This window comes from Gasterosteus aculeatus, chromosome 21 (genome assembly GCF_964276395.1).
Source record: "Gasterosteus aculeatus chromosome 21, fGasAcu3.hap1.1, whole genome shotgun sequence".
Lineage (NCBI taxonomy): Eukaryota > Metazoa > Chordata > Actinopteri > Perciformes > Gasterosteidae > Gasterosteus > Gasterosteus aculeatus.
Window position 1 is genome coordinate 6,128,502 of NC_135708.1, and position 25,319 is coordinate 6,153,820.

A 25,319-nucleotide genomic window follows, 5' to 3' on the forward strand; every position below is an offset into this window, starting at 1 on the left:
ACGTGCATTGATACAAAATCAACATAATTACGGCAAGGTTTCAAATCCTCGTGAAAACTCAGTCATAAATTCATAATGATATTTTGCGGTCTCCAAAAGTAATTTCTCTTTGCGATTCCGCTTTGGGATCTAAAAACCATCAACTGAGGTTGTGATCAGAGTTCCCTGGACTTCTTGCCTGTTGTACCTTCTCCTGATTGGCTGATTGGCCGCCTTCCCAGCATGCATTGTGCTGGGGAGCCTGTTCTCCTCCTCTGGGGTTGACTGAGTTATTCAAGTACAAGCTGTGCTGGCTCTGCTCTTTGTTTTGTGTCTCACATCCCTCTGCAGATGCTCTACTGTTCTCTGGTAGCGATGCTGCACCAGAAGATGCTTGTAACAAAGTGCATGAGTTTTATTCTCTTTGTGCATGGCTCCTCTCCTCCTCCCTCCTGCCTCCCTCCTCCAGCCTCCTTCCTCCAGCCTCCAGGTCTTTGTTCAAAGGGGGAGCCGACACACTTTGATTGAAGTCGTTCGCGCATCTGCAACATTGTTAAATAGGCTCATCGGGGAGGAAGTGTTGATTACAGCGACGGCTCTGGTCCGGTTGGGACACTGGTGGTGGAGCTTGTGCTAACCTCCTCTGTTTCCTAGGTTTCCCATATCTTTAGCATTTGTGAATTAAAAACCTCTCCCACGTACTACAACGTTACTACTCTCCATCCCTGAGTGATGTGTTCGTTGAATTGCCCGTCCCAGCAACTTGCGAACGTTGTCATGTGACACGTGAGCTGTTGAATGCTGCAGATTCCCCCTGACAGACGGCCTCCCCAAGCCACCCGTCCTGCTGTATTTGTCTGAAAAGGCCTCTGACTCACGCTGTAAACGGGGATCCACAGAGTTCCCGCTGCTCTCGGGGATCTGCTGTGTGGACAAAAGGCCGACAGGCTTCACCACAGCTGAAGCTGGCTTTCCGCGCGGCGCCGGTCTGTAAAAGCTGAGGGCCTGTGCACGAGCAGAGAGGGATCTGCTTTTCAAACGTAGCTGTTGGCGTGTGTGGATACGGCTCTCATCCCTTGATGGGAGGATTCCAGGTTGCGTCCATAGCTCAACGCCAGTGAGCTCACCTGACTCTTCCATGTGTTCATTGTTTCTCTCCCGTCCTAATGATGTCATACGCTCCGTCTATTCAAAGCCGTCTATTTCTTTCTTCTGCAGTTTATCCTGATGGAAAGAGGAAGTCAACATGCCTCCGAAACCACTCAGCAGGAGGGAGCGCAGGGAATTGTACACCACCCTGGCAGGCGAGGTAAGATATGATTCACAAAGAGATAAAAAGATGGACGACCTCATTGTGTATCCAGACCCTTAACATGCTGCTCAGAAAAGATTACCAGGGTTTTACCAGATCCAACTAAGGGAAGTGTCTTCCCACCCTTTTTAGAACTCTCACACTCCCCATGATGCACCATAATGCAAATTAAAACCAACTGGGAGAGCTCCACCTGCTCATAGAGTCTGTTTCAAAATCGCAAATGTCCTCACAAACCCGTGTAATAAGTCTGTGGATCTCCAGGGACCCCGATGCCTGTGAAATACGAGTCGTCTGAGTCTGGGATCCCTGAGCACTCAGCTGACAACCAGGTGCCGTAACCAAGTAGTGTTCTGTCACCACCTGGTGGAGAGAAAAGGGAATCGCACATCTCTGATTACCACATAATTCACCCGTTCACACACTGATGACATGGGGCCACCTGCTGACCACCACGTCTTACCATTCCAACCCACATACACACCAAATACACTTCAGGAGCATCTTTCTCATGTCTTCAGTTCCACTGAGCTGCCACAGCTTCTCCTTTTCCCTTTGCTGCTCTACCATCACTTCCTCGGCTCGTTGGTTGGAGGCTCCTCGTTGGATGCCATCTGTCTCCCTGGATGTACCCGGCTGGGACTTTCTTTGTTGTCTAAAGCCTGAGCAGTTCATATCTTGGGCACTGTGCATTTTTAATACGCTGTATTTAAAAGTAGAACGTAACAGAGAGGAGATGTTGTTCCCTCTTTTTTTCCGGGATGCTTTCATCAGATTCTAGAGCAACACTTACACCTCCACTGAGCAGGCTGACATGACCAGTTAGAATAGTAATGGAATAGAGGAATATTTGGCGTGTTCTCCATGTCGGCGTGTGCAAACCTTCTTCTTTAACAATTCGAGCACATTCTTCCCTGGACTCCATCTGAGTTCAGCTTCTACAGCTCTTTTTGATGTTTGCATTTTTCTCGCCTTGTCATTTTGAAGTAAAGTGATGAAAGCATCGCCCTCGAGACGCAACCTCAAACCAGCCAGAGTAAATGCACCCTGAGAGGGCCAGCCATGGAGTGGACATATCATTATGACGCTGTGGCGGGACAAACTAACCACTGTATTTGTACCCATTAACTCAAGTTGTTTTGTCCACCACTACAGTTAAAGAACTTGGATGGTTTGAGGTTTTAGAGAGACTGGAATGTTCCGAAGACGGACGAAGACTTCGCTCCACAAAGATTGATGCCAAACTATAGTTAAGGAGACCACAGGGCTGGACTGGCTGCCTCTCTTCTGAGGAGCGGCCCCACCCCCCCATCCCCACTTCCTCCATGCCTGCCACATTTATCTTCCTTCAAGAACACGGTCCTGCAGGATCCGCCTTTACTGGGTCGCACCAAAGACACTGCATGAATATCTTCTGAAGTGTGACATGCCAGATAAGCCCTGGCTGCTTGGAGCATGCTACTTTGAAGTTTCCTCCACTGCCTCTTTCCCTTTTTATTAAGAGCTGTTTATTCACACTCAATGAAATCAAATGTGCTCCTTTTGGTTCTCATGCAGAAATCAGACAGGCTTACGTTTGGGCCCAAATCCGTGAAAATCAGCCGTTTATTTCATGTGGTGTTCCTTGTGTAGCTGCTGCTTGGTTGTGTAACAAATCAGTCCGTCTTAAGTTGTGCGGACGGACGGACTGAGAGATTGATTGCATTTGTCGTTGTGTATCTGGGTCGCTCTGCTGCCTTTGGCATAGTGGTATAATAAGACACAATGTAAGCTTTTCTCATATCTCAGCCACAACAAGTCTATTAATAGATTCTCACTCAGTCGGGGTGATGTCGTCTTGGCAGCATAGTTATTCATTTTGAGTGGTTTCCTGAATGTGTGACACAGGGAAACTTGAGTGATTGAAGGTAGATTCCACTTCATGTCTCTTCAGAACAGTTAACATGTTAGAGTTTAGGCTAACTTGAACCGAGTGTATGAAATACCGATCACATACTGATGCATGAGTGTAAATAAGCAAAGTTTGTGCTTGGTGAGGAAAGAGACTAAATTAAGCATGTTTCAGCAGAAGCAGTTTTTGAGGTCTGGTTGGAGTCCATGCTCCGTAAACCTTCCATCAAACATCCATCCTGTTCATTTTATTTTGTAGAGGCCAAAATCACAAATGACAATTTTGCCTCAGAGGGCTTTACTGTCTGTATACATGCAACATCATCTGTCCCCAAACCCTTACAACAACAAATAAAAACCCTTCCATGGGATTAAAAAAGGAAGAAACATCAGACAACATTTTGCAGCTCAACGTCTTGCTGTGGTGGCAGAACCAAACGCAAAACAGGCAACCAAACCATCCATTCAACCAACCATTAACCCATCCATCCAACCAACCATCTATTCAACCAAACATTAACCCATCCACCCAACCAACCATCTATTCAACCAAACATTAACCCATCCATCCAACCAACCATCTATTCAACCAAACATTAACCCATCCACCCAACCAACCATCTATTCAACCAAACATTAACCCATCCATCCAACCAACCATCTATTCAACCAAACATTAACCCATCCACCCAACCAACCATCTATTCAACCAAACATTAACCCATCCATCCAACCAACCATCTATTCAACCAAACATTAACCCATCCACCCAACCAACCATCTATTCAACCAAACATTAACCCATCCATCCAACCAACCATCTATTCAACCAAACATTAACCCATCCATCCAACCAACCATCTATTCAACCAAACATTAACCCATCCACCCAACCAACCATCTATTCAACCAAACATTAACCCATCCATCCAACCAACCATCTATTCAACCAAACATTAACCCATCCACCCAACCAACCATCTATTCAACCAAACATTAACCCATCCATCCAACCAACCATCTATTCAACCAAACATTAACCCATCCACCCAACCAACCATCTATTCAACCAAACATTAACCCATCCATCCAACCAACCATCTATTCAACCAAACATTAACCCATCCATCCAACCAACCATCTATTCAACCAAACATTAACCCATCCATCCAACCAACCATCTATTCAACCAAACATTAACCCATCCATCCAACCAACCATCCGTTCAACCAAACATTAACCCATCCATCCATCAAACCATCCATTCAACCAACCATTAACCCATCCACGCAACCAACCATCCATTAAACCAAACATTAACCCATCCATTCAACCAACCATTAACCCATCCATCCAACCAACCATCCATTCAACCAACCATTAACCCATCCACGCAACCAACCATCCATTAAACCAAACATTAACCCATCCATTCAACCAACCATTAACCCATCCATCCAACCAACCATCCATTCAACCAACCATTAACCCATCCATCCAACCAACCATCCATTCAACCAACCATTAACCCATCCATCCATTCAACCAAACATTAACCCATCCATCCAACCAACCATCTATTCAACCAAACATTAACCCATCCATCCAACCAACCATCCATTTTTTGGGGGGGAGTTTTTCCTGTGCCGATGGTGGGTTTCGGGACAGAGGATGTTGTATGTGTACAGACTGTGAAGCCCTCTGAGGCAAATTTGTAATTTGCGATTATGGGCTATACAAAATAAAATGAAATCAAACCATCTATTCAACCAAACATTAACCCATCCATCCAGCCAACCATCTATTCAACCAAACATTAATCCATCCATGCATCAAACCATCCATTCCACCAAACATTAACCCATCCATCCATCCATCCATCCATTCCGAGCGATGCACATAAGCTTTATTTAAAGGCCCATCTCTGATGCAATAATGAACTGTCAGACGATCCCGCTGGTAAACACATGTTGGATTAGTCCAACCTGTTGAAGAAAGGGAAGTTAGAAGTTGAAGCATAATTACGACCTGAGCTCTAAATCGCTGTAAAACTAAAAGTTTACAAAGTCACTTTGTTTAATGTTTCCGATCTCTGATTCTGCAGTATGCAAATGTCCCTTTGTTGTGTAAAGCACAGATGTGGCTTTTGGTCTGGCTTCATCTAGTGACAGTTTAAAAAGGTTTGACTATTCTTTAATGTTCTCAACAAGTGTGTGTGTGTGTGTGTGTGTGTGTGTCAGAGTCCTTTCATGCTCTAATGCTGCTGCTGTGCAGTGCGACACCTGTACTCCCAAGACACCAAAGCTCATTAGTGACTCCTCAAGGGGAGCAAAGAGAAAGGCCCGACACACGTGGCTGTGATGTCTCCTTTGCTGCAGCAGGCTTTTGCATCCTCTCACATAGTCTTACTGTGTGTCTATGGGGGACTCCATAGCATGTTCCTATCATCTCCAGGTGCTTCTGGGTTTGATTTGTTTGTGTGAATATCTCTCCCCGCTTACTGCTGCACCAAATAATGAAATGTGCTCATTTAGTGATGATATTTGTCTTCTATCATCCTGCTGTGCAGTCAGACCGGATGAAACTGAATACATGACTGTATAAACCATAGTGAACTAGCAATAGTAATGCTGCCATTTCCATACCATTATCATGTTATATTGATTGCTGATGGAGCACTAACAATGTTAGCATAGCATAGCACCGATCGAACTGAGCTAGCTAGAGAAAGCAAGCAGAGAGAACGCACAAAACAACATGAATTTAGACTTCTTACAAGTTGGCATCATCATGCAGTTATTTTGGCAACCTTTGATCTGTTTATTGCAGGGAAACACGTCCTGCCTCCAGATGAGGGAATGAACACAGACCGGACGGCGTTTAGTTTACTGGAATATCTGGACCGTACACAACGTGAACAGAGCATCTATAGCGGTTATTTCTTCTATGGTTGGTGGCGGTAATAAATACTTAAGTTGAGAAAAGCCACGATTGGCGCAAACGGCGTGAATAAATAAATGCTCCCACAAATCACACATTGTTAAAATCCGCTTTGCGTTTGTTGTGATAGTGAAATGAAGCAGCTAAGCTTAGAACGGAAGCAGCTTAGAATACATTGTTAATCTACTGATTATTTTTCCATTCAGACAAGAATTTGAATAAAAATACAATGATGTATGTAAGAAATGGCTGACACTATTTAAAGAACAGTAGTGAATAAAAGCCTTGGTGCCCATTTTAGGTCAGAGAAACATGAATTCATAGTCACGGAACACGTGGTCTTACCCGCGTGGGAGGAGAGCTGGTCAGATGGTAATAGCCTGAGGGCGCTGGTCAGTGCGCTGTGATTGGCCAACGGCCAGCAGGACGCATCAAACCGTCTGGCTGCACAAAGGATCCTGCTCTGTTTTCATCCAAGTACAAAATAAAATAAATAATTCTCTCCTTGCTTGTCAATCATGAATAATAACAAAAATTCATTCACTCAATGTGGGAAGAACTCAGGCGCAAGTGATAATATTTCTGTGTGTGCGTGTGCGTGCGTGTGCGTGTGCGTGTGCGTGTGTGCGTGTGTGTGTGTGTGTGTGCCCTCATCGTGGCCTCAGCAGGCTGCTCTCATAGGCGGCAGTAAAGTGCCAGATGGACCATTGGTCTACAGACGATATAAGCTGTGCTCACACACATGAGCCGGCCTCTGATTGGCCGCTGTGAAGCCTCTTCTATGCATGATTGGTCCCGTGTGTGTAACGATTCTGTGGGCTTGCTGCTATTCACATCCACTTTTAGTGGGTCGATTACAATTATTCAGACGTGCACATGGTTATTTATAGCAATAATTATCTTCTTCAGTTGCACTCTTACAACAAAGTGAATGAATTGACAGGTTTCTCTTACAATATAACATATGACTGGTGGAGACAAAGTAGATGCAACATGCGCTTATCAATGAATTAGTGGTTCCACAAGTCCAGCTAAAGAAATTACAAATTTGCCCCAATTGTATGTAAAACAGAGGGCACATAAGATAAAATATTCTTGTGATCAAAGTGTTTCCTCTCTTGGGTTTATGACACAAATGTTTTGCCAGGATCTGCCAGGATGTTTACAAGTTTCATCATTTTGGTTTGAGCTGTAAAAGAGACGAAAAGTTACTTTTTATGAACTTGAACCTCCTGTAATACTCACTTTGACCACAAGAGGCTGCTTTGCATCAGAGCCCCATGTGCCTCCATGAACTCCTGCAGGTGACTTTTAAATCCTCCTCAGCACAAGCTAACGTTACTGCCCTTCTTTGCACTGGCGATGTATTTTACCATGGAGGAAAACACCGGAGCTTTAGTTGTATTTACAACCTGCAGTTTCTACCCTTCTACCATTTGAAGTGTTACGATAAAAACATTGCTTGATAAAACGTTTCATCCTGAATTGGATGTTTGCTTTGAAATATAATTCTGGTATTTGTTTCCCTTCGATTGGATTGTTCTAACTTTGGTCAACGTGTGATTTTCCTGCAGCACTAATGTCAGCTTCTAGTGTTGGCATAGCGCCATTGGAGACTATTGTCTATTGTCTGTTAACTATTAGCGTTGTCATTTGGCAATTCTCTGTGTAAATGTTTGAATGAAGACCTTGCATTTATGAGCATTTTAGCATGTTTTAGTTAGCACTTAGTTTGAACAACAGAGAGAGAGAGAGGTGCAAAAAACGCCCCATAAGTTCCTCCAACAGTAATTACAATTTAGTTAACGTGTGAAAAACATCGTAGCCTTTATGACCCGGTCCAGTTTTGACTCTCGCCAACTGATGTTGCGTGTGCGGGAAGAATCCAAAGCTGTCGCGGAACTTGAACTTTTCGACAACGAACCGCCAACGTCGTCCACCAGCACCGTGAATTCTTCTGCTGACGTCATCACGGGGAGCGAAAACGTAAAGAATACGTGTCCCTTAGTTACCAGGCGGCCGAGCAACACACCATCGCAAGTATTAAATCATTAGCTAACATTAGCTAGCTCCGATTAGCTATTTAACACACGCTAACTGGCTAATTTGGACAGAACGTGGACAGAAAACATAAATCAGACAGATTTATGTTTTCTGTTTATTTTGGGTAAAAAAGAAACACTTTGAATCTGTAAACTACTGACTAAAAGTTTTATTCCATTTGATGACAAATACATATACAGGACACCCAAATAAATATATTTATTATTTATAACAAAGGTTAAATGTTATTTCACAAGTTAAAAAAACATTGTTTCACACTGGCTAATACTTATTGCATATATTCAATATCTAAAATGCATAGTGGGAATTTGTCCTCGCAAGGTATCATAAGAGAATATGACTTCATCATGAACACCAATGATTAATGATATTTCATGTTGCAGATGCATCATTGGACGCCTCTCTGCAGCCAGCAGCGTATAGATTTGACCTCAACGGCAGCCATTACTCAGAGCTGTCCCCACCCGACTCCATTCACCCAGCTCCACCCGACTCCCGTGTCCCGCAGCCGTCCTCTTATGGGTTTCGGCTTAGATGCCTCTCCTGTTGGGCTTCCGTGATCCATGCAGGGACATGGGGACAGCTACACATATGAAAGTAGAATACTGTAGAACCTCCAGCTGGTATTATATTTATTCATTTATTATGCAAAACTAGAATTTTTGAATGCAAAACTAAAACCTTTGGTTTGAAAACGAAAACCTACAAGTTGAGTTTGGATGAAGTGGGCGGGGCCGAATCAGCCGGGGCTTTCTATTGGTGGATTCTACTTGGTTCTTTGCAGACTAACTAACGAGGGACATGTATGACATAGCAGGGAGTTCTGTTTGTACAAATAAATTATTTTAATGCCTTTTTTTATTGTTATTTTTCCACACAGGGCAGTTACACCTTCTTTTCTTTATTTCTAGAATTCTATAAGCTAAATAATTCTAAATGACATGTAATATAAGCAAAACTAACAAATCATTTATTCTCAGTTGATCTAGTTTTTACTAACAAACTAGATTTTTGATTGTAGTGCAAGAAAACATGTTTTGGTTTGTTTGAGTGATAAAGACAAATACTTCTATTTAACCTCAACCTGCCATGTTAACCATGTGCCAATATGCAATTCTGCAGGCGCAACTGATGTGAAACATGCTTATCAAACGCGTTTGGTTCATAAGCGTTGATGATCAACGTGTTTCGTGGTTCACAGAATCGCACCGTGCCAGGAAGATTTCTGGGAGACAAAATAAGAATATGGGCTAAGAGTTTGTAGTCAAGAGCTGCTACTCAAAATAACATCCAATAACCCTCATGGGGGCATGAACCGGACCACGCCGATGGGTCCATGGCTGATGCGCTGATGCATCCACGTGGGAGGAAGTGGAAGCCGAGGGGCTCATCGGTGTGACCCTGCATTGTGCATGTTGAGCTTCCTGTTTGATGTGAAGCCTCTTGGACCCCTGAAAGGTATCTGAGCCCCTCGGACCTACAAGCGCTGCTACTCATTGCACATCCCAACCCATGCATGACATCATGCAGCACGTGCCCATTCACGTTTACGTATGGACTCACACGTCAGCCTCTGCCATGTCGGAGACTGCGTGACGCGTGCAGCTCCCTCCCTTTACCCCCCCCCCCCCCCCTCCCGCCTCCCCCCCTGAACATGGCAATGCGTTCTGTGAGGAGTTTGCACACTAAAATGGAGGAAGCCGCAACGCGTCTCTCTCGCGCACACAAACAGACGTAGGGGAGGACTTCATTTCTTTCATGCTCGCACACCCTCACACACCCGCTGGCTCAACCTCCCCCCGCCCCCTCGCTCTCTCTCTCTCTCTCCCTCTCCCTCTCCCTCCCCCCTGCCTCTCCTTCTCTCCCTCTCGCACACACACACGGTCGCAGCAGCGGTGATCAGAGCAGCCTCCACCACCACGCCACAGAGCGCGCCATGAGCCGGTCACTGGGGGGAGGAGGCTGGGTGGGAGCGAGAGAGAGGGATAGGCTTTAATTAAATGTCTCCCGCTCTTTGTCTGCATCATGCTGTACTTCCAGCTGGTGATCATGGCCGGGACCGTCATGCTGGCCTACTACTTCGAGTACACCGACACCTTCAGCGTCCACGTGCAGGGCTTCTTCTGCTACGACACGGCGTACACCAAGCCCTACCTGGGGCCGGAGGAGAGCAGCGCCGTCCCGCCCGTGCTGCTGTACGCCCTGGTGGCCGGGCTGCCCACGCTGCTGGTGAGTGACCTCCCATCAGACGCGCCGATCGGTGTGTGAGAAGCAGTTCGCAACAGTGATTGATTCCACGTGGCCGTGACATCGTGTGCTTGAAGCGTTCTCTGTTTGAGCGTCCAGGCTCTTGTGATGACACGTTTTCACAGTGACGTGTCGGTAGATGTGATCTAAATGTCTTTAATACGGCAGATAGTAAGACGGACAAGTCAAGCCCCAAACCCGTGTTGTTCCTCGGGGGCGACGCCCCCATGTAGATCACTGCTGACCTGCTCCTCAGTGCGCTGCTACTGTCACGGATTTCAAACTCCAAGCAAAGGACGCCTTTCAATAGATCCGTGCCAGCTGCTGTGCGTCTGTGGCGGTTTCGGTTCAGTGTCCGAGAGGCCGCTGATCAGTAGAGGAGACCTACCTGTAGCTGTCTGCGTAGGACCGAGAGTCCTGAGGGATTCCTGCCTTGGTGGTAGTTTCCTTCACGCTGCATTGGTGGATTTCTTTGGCTTCTGGCCTGATTATCAGGTCTGCAACCACATTACAGCGCCGTGTTAGTCAGCGGCACCGACTCTCTCACTTCTCTCACTTTCATCATCAGTGGCTTCTGGGTCTGAATGTTTGTCTCCCTCCCCACCAGCCCCTTCCTCTCTCCTCCTCATTGTCATTTTGCAATGATCAGAGACTGCAAGATTTTAGCATACCAGTGACAGTGTGAAAGCCACTTGTGTACGTGTGCACTGATACGATGTATTTAACCTGTCCCACATCACGTGCTTCCTGTACTCCCTGAGCTGATTCTGGTATTTATACCCTGACATTTGCTTTGCATTCTGATCACAAAATAAAAGCTCAGATTCAGCAGGGGCCGCAGAGCCCTCTTCACCTCCGCGCCCCGTGAATGAGGCTGACTGAGTGGACCCCGCGCGTCCTGCACACCTTGAATGGGATTCCTTGTGCGGCTGCTGGTCTGAAGTCAGCAAGCTGAGCTTCCACGCGCAGCGTGACGGGCTGTCTCTCCACCTCTGTGTCTGTTTCAGCTGCTCGCCTGCCTGCTGGTCCACACACACACACACACACACACAGCTGACATCCCTGCAACACTGCACGCTCCACGCATGCAATATTCTATTTAAACAGATTTAGATTTGCTTCTATCTCCTCTGCTGGAAGTTTCTCTTTGCATTTACTGGGTACAACTTTTTGATGTGATTAAGGGGGTGTTGCTATTCACACTGATGGGGTCCAGGGCATGTTGGGTAGATGGGTATGGACCAAGCGTTAGAGGCTTCTATTTTGTGTTTCTTTGGAGTAAATCGGACAGTGTTAACATGTCCTCCTCACCCTTTGTGGAGGTCTCTGCATTGTGCTTCCTTCCTGGGGGAAGGGGAATATCAACCAGAGAACATGCTAATTAATATCTGCAACAGCTGAACAGACACGACATACAATCAAATGTGACACAACAAAGAATAAAACATGAAATGTGGCTTTTGCTTAAAAACAATGTTGGCGAGTTTTGCATAAGTGAAAATGATTTGTTGCCTTGGAGCCTCTAAATGATGTCATACACAGTACCAGTCACACCTGCTCATTCAATGGTTCTTATTTCATTTTTCGTAAATTAATATTGAAGACATCAAAACTATGAAGGAACAAATATGGAATTATGTTGTATATTTTAGATTCTTGGTTGGTGCACAGTTCCATACAGTGAAAGGGCCTATTCCACTACAGTCCTAATCCAGATTATGGCAAGAACCTCATCTAAGTAAAGAGAAACGTCAGTCCAACATTACCGGGGATAAGTTCATTAGAGCTACCAGCCTCAGATTAGCGCCCACGTAAACATTCAAGTAGCACGCACATCTCAGCGTCACCTGCCTGAATCAGGCCACTACTGAGGACCAGAAGCAAGGAGAGACTTGTTGGGCCAAGAAACACAAGGAATGGACATTAAACCAATTTGATCTGGTTAGAGAAAACATTCCATTTGCTCCCGTTGTCCTGTAGGACACACGATGTAGGCTTTTCCATCCTGCCGACAGGTTTCGAGTTTCGGAGGGTCAAATAAAACGTTACAGTGTGTAATAAAATAACAATGTTCTTGCCAATAAAGGCATCAACCAATCTAGTTGTGTAGAAAGGACATATTCACAATGTTTGTAATAGGGCTGTCACAATATCACATTTTTTGTGCGATTATTGCATCAACATTAATTGCGATATGAGATGTTATTTTCACACCATTTTATGCCACTGATAACACAATGACAATATAATAGAGTACTTTTATTACTATGTTATTTCAAGAAGAATGTTTTATTTGTCAGAATAGTTAAACATTAGAATCGGAATGTGAAAAACAAAAAAAATAATAAGTGCAAGGGACACGGAGTGGGCGAAGTATCGGGCTTGGTGAAATGTGCCGACGCAGCCGGGGAGGTTTAACGCGGGGCTTCGACCGCCGGCAGGGCGACGCGCTCCGCGGCCGCAGGGAGAGACGGAGCCGCTTGATGCCAATCGGCCGGACCGGGAGGAACGCAGGACGGCGGTCCTCCCGCCCAAAGAGGCGAAGGAGCAGTCTTAGTTAGCTTAGCTGTGTTCACTGCTTCTCTTCACCTGTCGGTGTCGCTCTGTGTCTGGGTGCATAAGCCCCGCCCCCCTGTCCACAAGGAAAAGGGACATCAACTTACATGTTGGTGACGTTCATTTATTTGTAAAATAAATATCGCAGCAACAAAAATGATTGCACGCGATTTCAGAGAGTGTGCGATATATCGTTTTATCGCATATTGCGACAGCCCTACTTTGTAATTGAATGTTTAAGTGTTTTCAACAGGGAAGCTTCGTTGTCCTAACATGAGTGATACACATGAGTGGCAGCTCATTGAATATTCCTCATTCAGATGCTGATTAGGACAGAAAAGACACGTTGTGCAGGTTGGATTGTTGGCTGCACACAGGCTGGTGGGCGCGGCCGTTCATCTACGCCCAGGCATTTCATCACCTTCCTCTCTGGCGCCATCTGGTGACTGGACCTGGAATCAGTGTGTCACTAGATCGTAACATACATAATATTGTATTCATTTTCTGTAGTCCAAAGTGGTTGACGGTTGCCACACAGGGCCGTGCTATCTGTACACCTCCCCATCCTTTGCTCCCCCCAAAAAACTGAATAAACGTCTTTGGGGATGAAAATATGAAATTCGTTAGAGAAGGAATTGACAGAAATCTTCTCCCAGGCTGAACATTACATTAATGATGCCATGTGTACTGTATTAAATGACTTACAAGATATACAAAATGTTTGATTGATAATACAGGAATTATTCTACTAGACATGATCACACATATTTTAATTCGTAACTACTTGAATTCCTTACACCAGCAAATGAAACCATAAAGCAAGAATCTATGTCTCTGCAACGCCCCAAGGCCATGCTGCAAGCAGCATCACTGTGAGCCGCGTGCTCCAAAACGGCTTCTCACTCCAAACAACAACATTCAGAGACAACACTTTAAGTAGCAATACCGAGAGAAGCAGGCTGCCTGTTCCTGAAAGGGCCGCAGGACAATGCTGCAACCGGATAAGAATCCCAAGGACGCTGCAAGCTGCAATACGTGCCCCATACGCACCACGGAAGTATAGAAGATGTTGGATGTTCCCACGGCCGTCTGTGTGAGGAGGAATAACAGAATGAGTTTGACTATTAAAAGTCAGCTGTGTGGGTCAGGTCAGAGATATCTATGTATGTGACCAATTAAGGAAGTGCATGTTAGTGCTGTTAGGTGACTCTGAACAGCTGTAGGTATAGTCCTAGCAATGAGAACCTATCCTGGTACCTTAAGGAGAGCCAAAATGTATGAGAGGAAAGCTTCCATTAATGTCACTGATGGGCCATTCGGCCAAGAGGGCTTCGCTACGGGGTCCAGGCTCCAGAGGGAGGGGGGTAAGACGTCAGGAGGGGTGGGACTGCCGGGGGACCTTCCTCAAACACCAGCTTGAACAAATCACCTGATGTTCCGTTAGGTGGGTATGGGTAGACGGGCTTGGTGATCGGTGGGATTCATAGTCTCGTATTGGGACTTGGATCCTGGATCTTGCAGCATGCAGTCAAAATATCCAGGCTTTTGAAGAGCAATGCACTTTTATTTTCAACTGGGCGCCACTGGAAGTGTCACAGGAGGATCACTGAACCAGCAGGTGGAGTCACACCTCATCTTGCAATTGCTAATGCTGGCTCGGTAATACTAGTCAAAATCCCTTGGTCCTAATCTGTTCACACAGACTGCTATACATTTCTCAAACACATGTTACTTATCAGAATATCATATGCGTGTTTTGAACTTGCTAACAAAATGTACATTCTTTACAAACATCACTGAATCTGTTGCTTTGTTGGTGGGAAATATGATCTGAGAACTGATTCTTTAGAAACTGTGATGGCCCTTGTTGCTCCGTCATTCACACCAAGACATCAATTTAACAACAGTGTGCTTGGTGGAATTAGCACTGCTGGCAACTTGGACGGCTCAAGCCTCTCTTATGTTTCATAAATCTAGTTTATTCAAAGTCTCCCAGCTCCTACTGGTAATTGCAGCAGCACGTTGTGGTCTTGTAAAGATTTCTATCTTATCTACAATATTATTGTATCCTCTCGTACCTAGACCAATGACGTGCACCTCGTTCTGGCTATTCTTTCCCAGGGTAGACCGATGACGATCCATAATGGACATTTTTTATTCTGGCAATTCCTGTCCACGTTTAGGGCCAATGGGATGGTGCTGTTCTTTTATGTTGGGAATGTGACTTTCAGGCCGGAGACAAACATGGCCCATCCCGCAGTCATTACGAGCCTTTATGTTTAAACTGACACGTCCTTGTACGTTCCACTTGGCATCAGTCATTGTATTTTCTTTTACAATCCAAATTTAAATGAGTGATTGGCAGCAAGAAAATTTGTTCATTTTCTATGTAACAAGTAGAATTTACAGCCTAGTTGTTAGAAGTCCCACATAAATCATATACAGGGATACTCCAGGCATGGTAGTTTGCTCTAGATACACTCCTCTCTCAAAGAAATCTATTTTTTTGTACTCTTTGTATATGTGAATCATGTTTTTGTTGCCAGGAGTGGGCTCAATCCACAATTTTGAACTCCATTGATTTATGCGTTCTATTTTTCAGTATCGCACAAATGCAAGTTCAACTTTTTCCTGGAGGCGTTAAGTTTCTTTTAAAACACATTTGCATTTGCCGATGCAAGTGGGTAGTCCAAGAAGATAATTTTTAGGAAACTAGGATTTTAAATGATAACGATGATGGAGCAAGGGGTACCTTTGGATCATTGGTAGAAACTGACTCCATGTCGACGTGTCCTTGGTAAAGACACTTAACCCAAATTTGGTGTGTTGATATTGTCTTATAGTCCGTTCAGTACTGGCCAAGCAGGGGTCCATGTCAATGGCATCTAACCCCATTATTGCTACAGTAGCTGTGACTATGGTGTATGCATGTTAGGAACTGATGGGCTAGTGGCCCTGTGTATGGTAGCTCATGTATCAGGGTGTGAAGGGTGACTTGCAGGGTTGAGTTGGCCATAGGGGACACAGGGGAAACCCCAGGTGGGCCAACTGGGTTGTGCTGGTCCAATACTCCGCCTCCATCCCCACCTAGCCCTCCTTCTGACATCGGTAGACCGGAATATATTCTATGCTTCACAGAACACGTTTAATTTACTCTAACACCTAGAGTCAATAAGCAGTGACTTTATACTGGCAAGTATTGGTTCAAAGTCATCATTTTAGTAATGTGACAACCTCACTGTGCACAGCCACCGTCCCTCAACGTTCCCTCAGGTTTTAACTTCCTATGATTGAGTTTGACACCTCTGGTCTAGCCTACTCAACACTCGCGTCACTCGCTTGCAGACGAAGCCGCTTTGGAGCGTCAGCCAGCAGCACGGCACAAAAACATACATTCTTTAAAAGGTGCAACTGAAGGAAGAAAAAGAAGAGATTTGTGGAGGAAGGTGCATCAGAATTTTCAAAGATCTCTGACTTATTTGGGAAACCACGGACTGGTGACACAACGCAATATATAATATTATACACATTATTGTGTGGTCTTTCTCTGCTGACATTCATTCCCTGAGGCTCTATCGTTATACGTATGACCATCTGATACTAGCCCAGAGTTATGCCAACCCAGTCTCACAGCAAAACGTGTAATAGCTGCGTTGTGGAACGTGGTATTCTCACGCTTTATCCCCAAAATCGTGATAATACTATGTTTTTTTCCCGCCTATTCATTCACATCGCCTTGCAACTACGTCACTAGAAACTAATAAACGGAAGGTCTTCTACATTCTCTGATAGAAGATTATGAAAATATGACCCATACTTCTCACTAGAAATGCCATCGAAATGCATACAAATGCTGAGGCTTTCTTGAGGCTTTCTTGAAAAACACAAATATTGTGTTTTTCACGGATAATAGACCGACAGTCCGCCATTTTCTTTTTTTAGCTGAGGGGAAGTTGACAGTCAAGTGACCCAGTTGCAACTAAAACGTTGGATTGTCACGTTTTCTCCCCAAAAGCATGAGAATACCACGTTCCACAACGCAGCTATCACACGTTTTGCTGTGAGACTGGGTTGGTTATGCATATTTATCCAGAAAGCTGCACCTGCCTTAGAGTGTTAAAATAGCCAGTATCATATAGTTCCATGCGTCCATCCAGTCTAATTGGTGGATCCAAATGTTATTAAAAAACTCTATGATGTAATTTCTTTGTAATCATCATGTAAGGCCACTGAAACGCGCGATGCAGTGATCGGGCAAAGCGGCGTGCATTAAGTGTGACAGTAACTCCAGGGCCACTCTTTTCCCCCCAGTCCACCGCTGGTGATTTAAGTGTGCTGCAGAACATTGGTTCCGGCTGTGCTCAGTAAACTACTTTGTGTGAGTGAATGAAGATGGCACAGCAGAGAGTTTAGTCATAAGCCGGAACCTGCTGCACCAGCTACTGGGAGCAAAATCCCTCCGAAAACTCCTGATGTGGCTTAAAAACAATACTAATGGCCGTGTACACTAAGTCCTTGGCCCATTATATTCAAAGTTAGTTTGAAAAAGGCATTTAAGAAAACTGTGGTGATCCAGATTTGAACTTGGCGTACCGTGTTCTTTTTACTCTACATACTTTTTGCCTTTAAATCCGGCTTGCTTTACGCATCAGGGCAAGAGAGCTTAGCTGTTGCTAATGTGACATGGAAACTACAAAGCCGTTCAGCATTAGCATTGCCTGCAGGCTAACGTCCAACACTGGGAGCCATCTGTGCTGTAGGTAGCACGGTGGGCCTAAGGGACGTCCTCTCTCATGACTGCCTTCCATTCGTGGTCCATGTGCAAGTCAAAGCGCATTGCTGTCTGGCTGTTATTGTGAAGCCGATGGCATGGATGAACTCCATTGTAAGAAGGCGTCATTAGACTCATACCAGGGTTTCAGAGAGAGAGACTCTGTCTCTGATGCGTCTCCACAACAACCACCTTCTGATGTACCAGTGTTAATTTTGGCAGCTATTTTTGATTTAGTCTTAGTCTTTAGACGAAAAATGCATATTAGTTTTAGTCACATTTAGTCATTTTAATTCTTCTCAGTTTTAGTCGACGAAAACTAGACTGATGTAATTAGTTTTAGTCTAGTTTTAGTCACATTTAATATCCATATTAAACTCCTTTTCTTCCCTTCTCAGGCCCAGGGACCCCCTGTGTTGTGTCTACAACTGCATAATAGTCTAGCTTGCAGTACTTGTGTCCATCAGATGTCCCTCCTAGGACAGGTCTATAGATGTCCCTCATAGGACAGGCCTATAGCAGGTCGGCAAACTTTTTGACTCGCGGGCCACAATGGGTTGTAAAATGTGACGGAGGAGCCGGGCCAAGAACAAATGGTGGAAGTGTTTGTGTGAGCTGATATAAATGACATGTGAAAAATCATTACATAAAAGGATTTGGATTTGAACAAATAGCAAAGCATTTATTTGCAAGGCAATGTAATAAACTGTAAAGGGTGTAACAACTTCATGAAGACCAGGGATCTAAACGCAACACTTTGTTGTCTTTGTCTGTTTACATGCAATGCTTTTGACACTTCATGCTTCTTTATTGTTTCCACTGTCCCAACAAAAGAGACCTTAACGTCCTACAATCGGTGCAATACATTATTTTCTTGGCTGCATAATAAATCAACCATTGTGGGGGTCCTAAACTGGACCCCCACAATTCAACAGTCTTTCTGGCCGTCCTGAGTTCGTGGATGACGTCATCGTGACACGTTAATATCCGCCGTACTTTGCCTGTCTGTTGTCTGTCAGCTGCGTGCGAATTTAGGGGGAAAAAGTATTGTGACTTCGTAAAGCACCAACATGTTCGTCTCGTCTCGTTAACGAAAGTTAGAATAGATTTAGTCATAGTTTTTTATTTTTTAAGATCGTTTTCGTCTCGTCTTAGTCTCGTTTTAGTCATGGAAAAAAGGTTGTTAACGAAAAAATTTTGTCATAGTTTTCGTCGACGAAATTAACACTGCGATGGACAGAGCGCGTTGGTCCACATGCCGTCACACACTGACATTAAAGGCGAGCAGAGAGCCTTCTCTGCTGAAGCAATCTCAGAGGAGGGTGTGGGTCTCGACCTCCACCCTCCATCACTCCCACCTAATCTGCACGCCTTCATCAATGGCCTCCACCTCTTCACCTACAGCCACCTGACCAGAGACAGACAACACTGCTCAGTGTTTTTATGATCTGTTTGCTGTTCCATAATTGTAAATGTTAAGCCTCAAAGCATTCAGTTGTGCCCAACTTGCACTGGTGACAAATCATGTGACCCAACGCTGCCATCAATAACCTGCTGTTTGTTTTCTCTGTTTACTGACGGATAAATACCACTACTTTGATCAGCATCAGAAACACACCTTCAGCTATTTTCACTATTTACTGTCTATCAATCTGCCTCAGAGGGTGGTTCTGGTTGATTACTTCTCAACTTAACAGCTGGGAACATGAAAAAAGGGACAAAGGGACAAAGGACAAGCAGTTGGTACAAACATAGCCGTCTGTGTTATACCTCAGCTTTTGGTGTCATTCAGGAAAAATGCAGACATGAAAGAACTATTCACCTCTCCACCCACAGTCAGCGGACCCGCCGAGGATTGCACAATGCTGTGACTAAGTGCTGAAGGTCACCGGCGAACGCCAAAAACACCCGCTGTGGTAAAAATAGACAGGCAGGGTGAGAGGAACTTTAGAGCAGTCGGATGAAGACTGACTCACACACTGAACCGCTCCCAATATGTAATATAATGGAGTAGATTTGTTCTGAACTGTAGATGAAATGGCTTCACAGTGCTAACGAAGAAATGTGCTCAGAAGGCCTTAAGTGAATTGGGACAGCGCTTTCATGAGATGATTGGAAAGTGTTTATAGAAGACAATTCTCCCTGCAGATAATATCCACATTCCTGAAACAAACACATGACACCGGGGCCTGTTTGTACATCTATCACTTGATCACACTCTGAAATATCTTGTTGATTCATTTGGGGATTTAGGAACACAGTTTGCTTTGTGAAGGATGAATCGGGCGGCAAAGATGCAACATCATGAGTGGGTCAAGTCGATCCTTGTTGTTCTTACAGTTTGGGGATTGGTCTGAGTACCATTCATTTATCTGTACTGCATTCAATACAATTCATCTGAGTAGGGAAAAAATGAATTAGGGACTATTTGTAGGTGTTCTTAAATAAATTACAATAGTTTAACTCCATATGCAGAGTGGGGGCTCTCAACATGGCTGCCGCTGAGCCCCCGAGAAAAGAAAAGGGATCAGTGATCTAAAGGAAAACAGGAAGAGCTTAGTAGGCAAAAGCAGTGTCCGCTGCTCTGTTCAGATGATGAAATATCAGAATAAAGCCTTCATGGGCATGAAGATGACTGTGGGAGCTATTATACAGTTGTTTGTTCATATAGTATTAAGGTAGCTTTTTGCATTTGGTTTACTCCTTTTGTCACTAAGTACGTCTAGTTTTGGTTAATTGTTTGGGTAATTGGACCGCTAATGAATCGGGTAGTACTGTGGGCACCTGGGGGTTATTTAAGGGCATAGCCAGGTATAGGACCAGCATGCACCTGGGTGACATATAGTGTTTTACCAGCGAGACAGAAAGCCAGAGCACTGCATAAGAAGGCAGCCAAGTTTTATTGTATGTGTTTGGTTGATCATGTAAATAAATGTGAACAGAAGGAACCGGTTGCCTGGACAATACGCTCTCTTGCTGCGTGACAAAAACAAAGCAGTAGGTGCAGCCAGTGGCCCTTTGATTTAAAGATTTGTAGGACAAATGGCCACTACAATGACTCTTCCATTGTGTACTTCAAGGGTCATCAGGGCACAAAGAGGTATTAACAACATAATAAGAATAGCGTTGAGGAGCAGTAGTTTAGACTTCATCAACTGGCTTGATATGAACTTCTTTTCCACGAGGTGAGCGAGAGGACCCCGAGGACGCCCGGTGGTGAGGCTGCAACGTTGGAGCGTACGTACCATTCATTCCTTGAGGTTGGATGGAGAAAGAAAGCAACGTGACAAGTGTTTCACGTTGGTTTCAGCTGATCTACCCTTCCAGTATCGTCGATCTTTCGTGAAGGAACCAGATCAGACACAAGAACATTAAATCAACGTTATAGCTTTCACTTAACTTCAGTGTGATTCTTGTACATCCACAGGCATCACAATGTCTGAGTTTCTGTACGGATGCCAAATACACCTAACTTTTTTCCCCACAACAACTCAAACTCAGTTTAACTTATATAAGATACATTTGTGACTGAGATAGAAACATTAGTCAGGAATTATTACGTTATATATTTATATATATATTTATTCTCCAGCCCTGAATAGTCTGGCTCTCAGACAAAGAGGGGATCAGATTTACAATCTGATTTACTATTTTTACATCCTGTGTATCGACTCGTTTTTCTTGGCCCCACAAAGGTGGGGCCAGTTCAAGTTAAGTCATTTCATTCCAGTCAATAGATCCTGATTAAAAAGGAGTATGTCCAGGCCGTTTGATGATCATTTGGAACATGGCTTCGAATATCCACATCATTAAACTCAAACATGGCACATTTGAGAAAGGATCATGACCCTGCTAAGATCTCCCATCAGGCCGGGGGGGAGAGTGAGGGGGGGCTGTGGTAAATCCCCCGAGCCTTCAATTTCCGCCTTTCTTTGTTAATTAAGGCCTCACATATCCGAATAACCGCCCTCCTCTGTTCATCGCTGCAGCAGTCCAGTCCACACATCATTTGTAGGGGCTTCTACAATGTTATTACATGGGACAGTGCATACAGGAGTGGAGGGGGGGGGGGGGTGTAAATGCTTTGCTGAGAGCCAAGAGAGACATGCCACTAACCTCTGCATTGTAACATGACGGACTCGGCACATTATCGTCCTCATTTGTAACAGCCTGGTGAACCTCTCCTATGAATCCATCCATGGATCTCCATACAGGAGAGGAGATAACTATGTTTCACTTTGTCCATGAAGGTTTGAGCTGCTGCTGTGGGTCCAAATTCCAAATTGTCTAAAAGAGTGACTGATGTTTAAGCAGATGTTAATCTCTGCTAATCTCTTGTTAAGAGTATTTTTCGATAGCTTTCCGGGTTGTCGGCAAGTCTCCCTCTTATCCTACAGGTGTAACCTTCACCAATCAGAGGGTTCAGCAGTAGCCTGTATGTGGCCGAAGAGGCAAAACCAAGGAAACCAATGTTGGAGAACTACTTGTTCCTTGTAAAGATTGTAACACCAAGTGGTAGACGTGGACAAACAAACCCATCTGGATTTTGCACAGTACAAAGACTAGTTTACTAGTTTCAGATACTAAAAAAAGTCCAAAGTACTGTGAAAACTAATCTTCTAGAATGCATTTGTGGTTTCCCCTATCTTTAGATTAGGAGCCCCCCCAAGCGGCCCCCTTTCCTCCCATTGAAGAACAAGTTCATTTAGTTTCATTCTATTTTCTTTATAGAGATCACATCCGACTCGTGCGCACACACGGGGGAGCACGATCCCACCAGCGGACCATATTTCACTTACACATGTTGAAGTAGATATTGTGGTAAATGATCTTATTCTGCGCTACACTTAAAAAGCTGTTGATCCAGCATCACGTTATGAGTCAGAAAGGACTCCAATTATCACTTTGTTTCTAAACTGACAGCCATGTATCCCTGTGGCTTGTTGCTGGGGAATTAAATCATCCTTCATTTGCTGAAAATGAAATACTGCGCCTCCCTGCGTCCCCGGAGTCTCTTCGTATCAGCGTGTCCAAAGTGGTTCACATATAAGCCCCTTTCTTACTTGGCTGTTGAATCGTGTTGCCACTGCAGGTCCAATTAACTTCGAACCGGAGACATATCGACCCAAGGAGCGTCGTGGTGAAATCTGTACCTGGGGGCGAGGCAGGCCTGCAATCGGACAAGCGAAGCCTTCCACAAATATTGGTTCAGTGTCTTTTCCTGTTGGCTGCCCTCTGCATTTGACATGCTGATGGAGATTATTGTCCTTACATAGATTGGTTGGAAATGAAGTCTCAAAAACCGGGTGGGAGGAAAAGGACGGGAGGGGTGAACGGGTTTTCCTCTGACCACAATGTCAGTGGAGTCAATAAGTCAGGGGGGAATGAGGGCCGTGGATCCAGAGAGAAAGGGAGCTGGTTCAGGAGCTAACAAGCAGCACTTTGTCACCGTGGCCTGTATGCTCGGGCTGTGGCCGATGAGAAAGTGGGACAAATGGCCCGTGGCTGTCACAGTGCTGCTCAGGTCTTTTGTAGGTCACATGGCCCTTCAGCCATTTCTTGCGCTTCTTAGTGCAGCCTCAGGCAATGCATTGTGACATTTAAAACAAATGACTGACTAATATGTGAGGCCAATGAAAGTAACGCTTTGCAAATAATGGAAAATGGTTAATTTTGGTGTTACTTTTGTGATGAAACCATTGACAATTGTTAACAGTCTTCTCTTTTGGACGCACAAGAAGAACAATGTGCTGAGTAGTGGGTGAGTGGGGTGCACGGTAGTCCTCCAATCAGAGGATTGGCGGCCCGATCCCAGGCCCTGCTAACCCGCATGTCGTTGTGTATGTTTGTTTATGGTAGCTGCTGCAATGAATGGGTGAATGATGACATAAAGTGTTGAAGTGCTTTGAGTGGTTGGAAGACTAGAAAAGCTTGAAACAAGTACAGTCCATTTACAATTTAGTCAACCTCTTCTCACTCCCAGCTTGTCCAATGCTCCCACCGCCAAGTGGCAGAGGGGAGGTTGGACGGGTCAAAGACACACGGGATTTTTACCGAGCAGACAGCTGCTCATGTCCCCTGTAAAGTCAATGTTAGTTTGTTTTAACTTCATGTTCTTTACTAAAGCCAATTATCAGTATATTTTAACCAGTGTGTAAAAGGCATGTAGGCAATCCGGGGGTCCGGCCTGCCTAGTGAATTGGATCACATGTGTCCAATGGGGTCCGTTACGCTCCACAAACGGGAGTGAGGACCCTCGCTGCCCCTTCCAGTCTATCGACCGTGTTTATAATGATCAGATATCAGATCTCAATGTGAAAAAATAATGTTGGATATCGATACTGATATGGACAGTTTAACGTCTGAGGATCTTTTCAGCCTACAGAAGGCTTCATTCTATAGACACTCCGAAAATCAAAGTGAAAAAATGATGTGGCAGACATAGTGCATATTACCAAAAATAAATGCTTCTCAATGTTTTGGTCACCATGCTCCTTATGAGACAGATCCGTCTAAGGGCATCAGTGAGCTATGGGGTTTGGGTCAGGTGATCGTGAGGGCCAATCAATGGTATCAATTCCTTCATCCTCCAGCTACTGCCTGCATACTGTTGCCATGTGAGGCCTTGTTGTGCATCAGGAGGAACCCAGGACCTACTGCCCCAGTGTAGGGTCTGACCATGGGTTCCAGGACTTCATCCTGATACATAAAAGCAGTCAGACTGCCGTTCTCGAGCCTGTAGAGGTCTGTGCGTTTTCAACCGTTTTCATACCCTGATAAAAGAGTATTCCTTTCGTTGTTTAAGCAGTCTATTTATGCATGCAGTACATTTCCTCCACCACTATATAACACTGTGATCATACTGTAGATTCCAAAAAATGAACTGTTACAAATCACATCTTCCAAGAGCTCTTGGAGGTGTGGACACTATCTATCCATGCAAGATCATATGGTTGCTATGTGCACCTGTTACCTCGGAGACTTTTGTTTTTCTGAAACATTTGAGAGTGGAGCAGCAAAAACTGAGATTGGTTGAGCTTGTGTCCTCCACAGTGTATTGTATCGATTCCTCATTAAAAGAAAAAGTCAGGTGTAACCATAGCAACCACACAGTAAGTTTCCGCTTTAATAAAGGCAGAAGATTTCTCCTTTGCTCCTTTGCTTTCCACCTCTCCACCCTCTGTGTCCCTTTGCAGCGTTCACTTATAATGATGAGAATCGCTTCTTTGTCTTTCTGAGCGATCGTTGTTCACACAGAGGAGAAATAAAGTCAGGCAACCTCAAAAGTCTTTCCTCTGCGGGTCCATTGTGCACTGACGATGTCACATCACCAGTAGTGGGTTTACTCAACCAACCAAGTGATTTGATTACTTTACAACTTCCCTTGATAAGCTGCTCTTACATGTATTGAATGCATTTAAATACTCATTTTAATACGAGGAAAAAAAATAAAATAAAATGTTGCCAGAATTTATGTTTTAAATCTGTAAGAAGGTATTAGTATTAGTATTAAATCTAGGGAATATTGACATAGATATACATATATATATTTTTCTCCTG

The 25,319-nt window shown here is 44.5% G+C and overlaps 2 protein-coding genes across 6 annotated transcripts in view; one reads left to right on the plus strand and one right to left on the minus strand.

The window, feature by feature from the left end:
- The window catches only part of LOC120812009 (uncharacterized), a 519,303-nt gene that overhangs the window by 363,315 nt on the left and 130,669 nt on the right, over nucleotides 1-25,319 (minus strand). The window lies entirely within an intron of this gene.
- Nucleotides 1-25,319, plus strand: part of LOC120811752 (phospholipid phosphatase-related protein type 5-like) — a 59,909-nt gene that overhangs the window by 643 nt on the left and 33,947 nt on the right. For 2 of the 5 annotated variants that reach the window (XM_040167330.2, XM_078096941.1), the window contains exons 2-3: nucleotides 1,198-1,288; nucleotides 10,226-10,414. In XM_040167330.2, the coding sequence (XP_040023264.1) occupies nucleotides 1,226-1,288; nucleotides 10,226-10,414 (252 nt within the window). In that variant the 5' untranslated portion in view covers nucleotides 1,198-1,225. Of the gene's footprint in view, nucleotides 1-1,197; nucleotides 1,289-9,840; nucleotides 10,415-25,319 lie in introns of those variants that run through there. The other 3 variants (XM_078096943.1, XM_078096944.1, XM_078096942.1) reach the window with 2 other exon arrangements.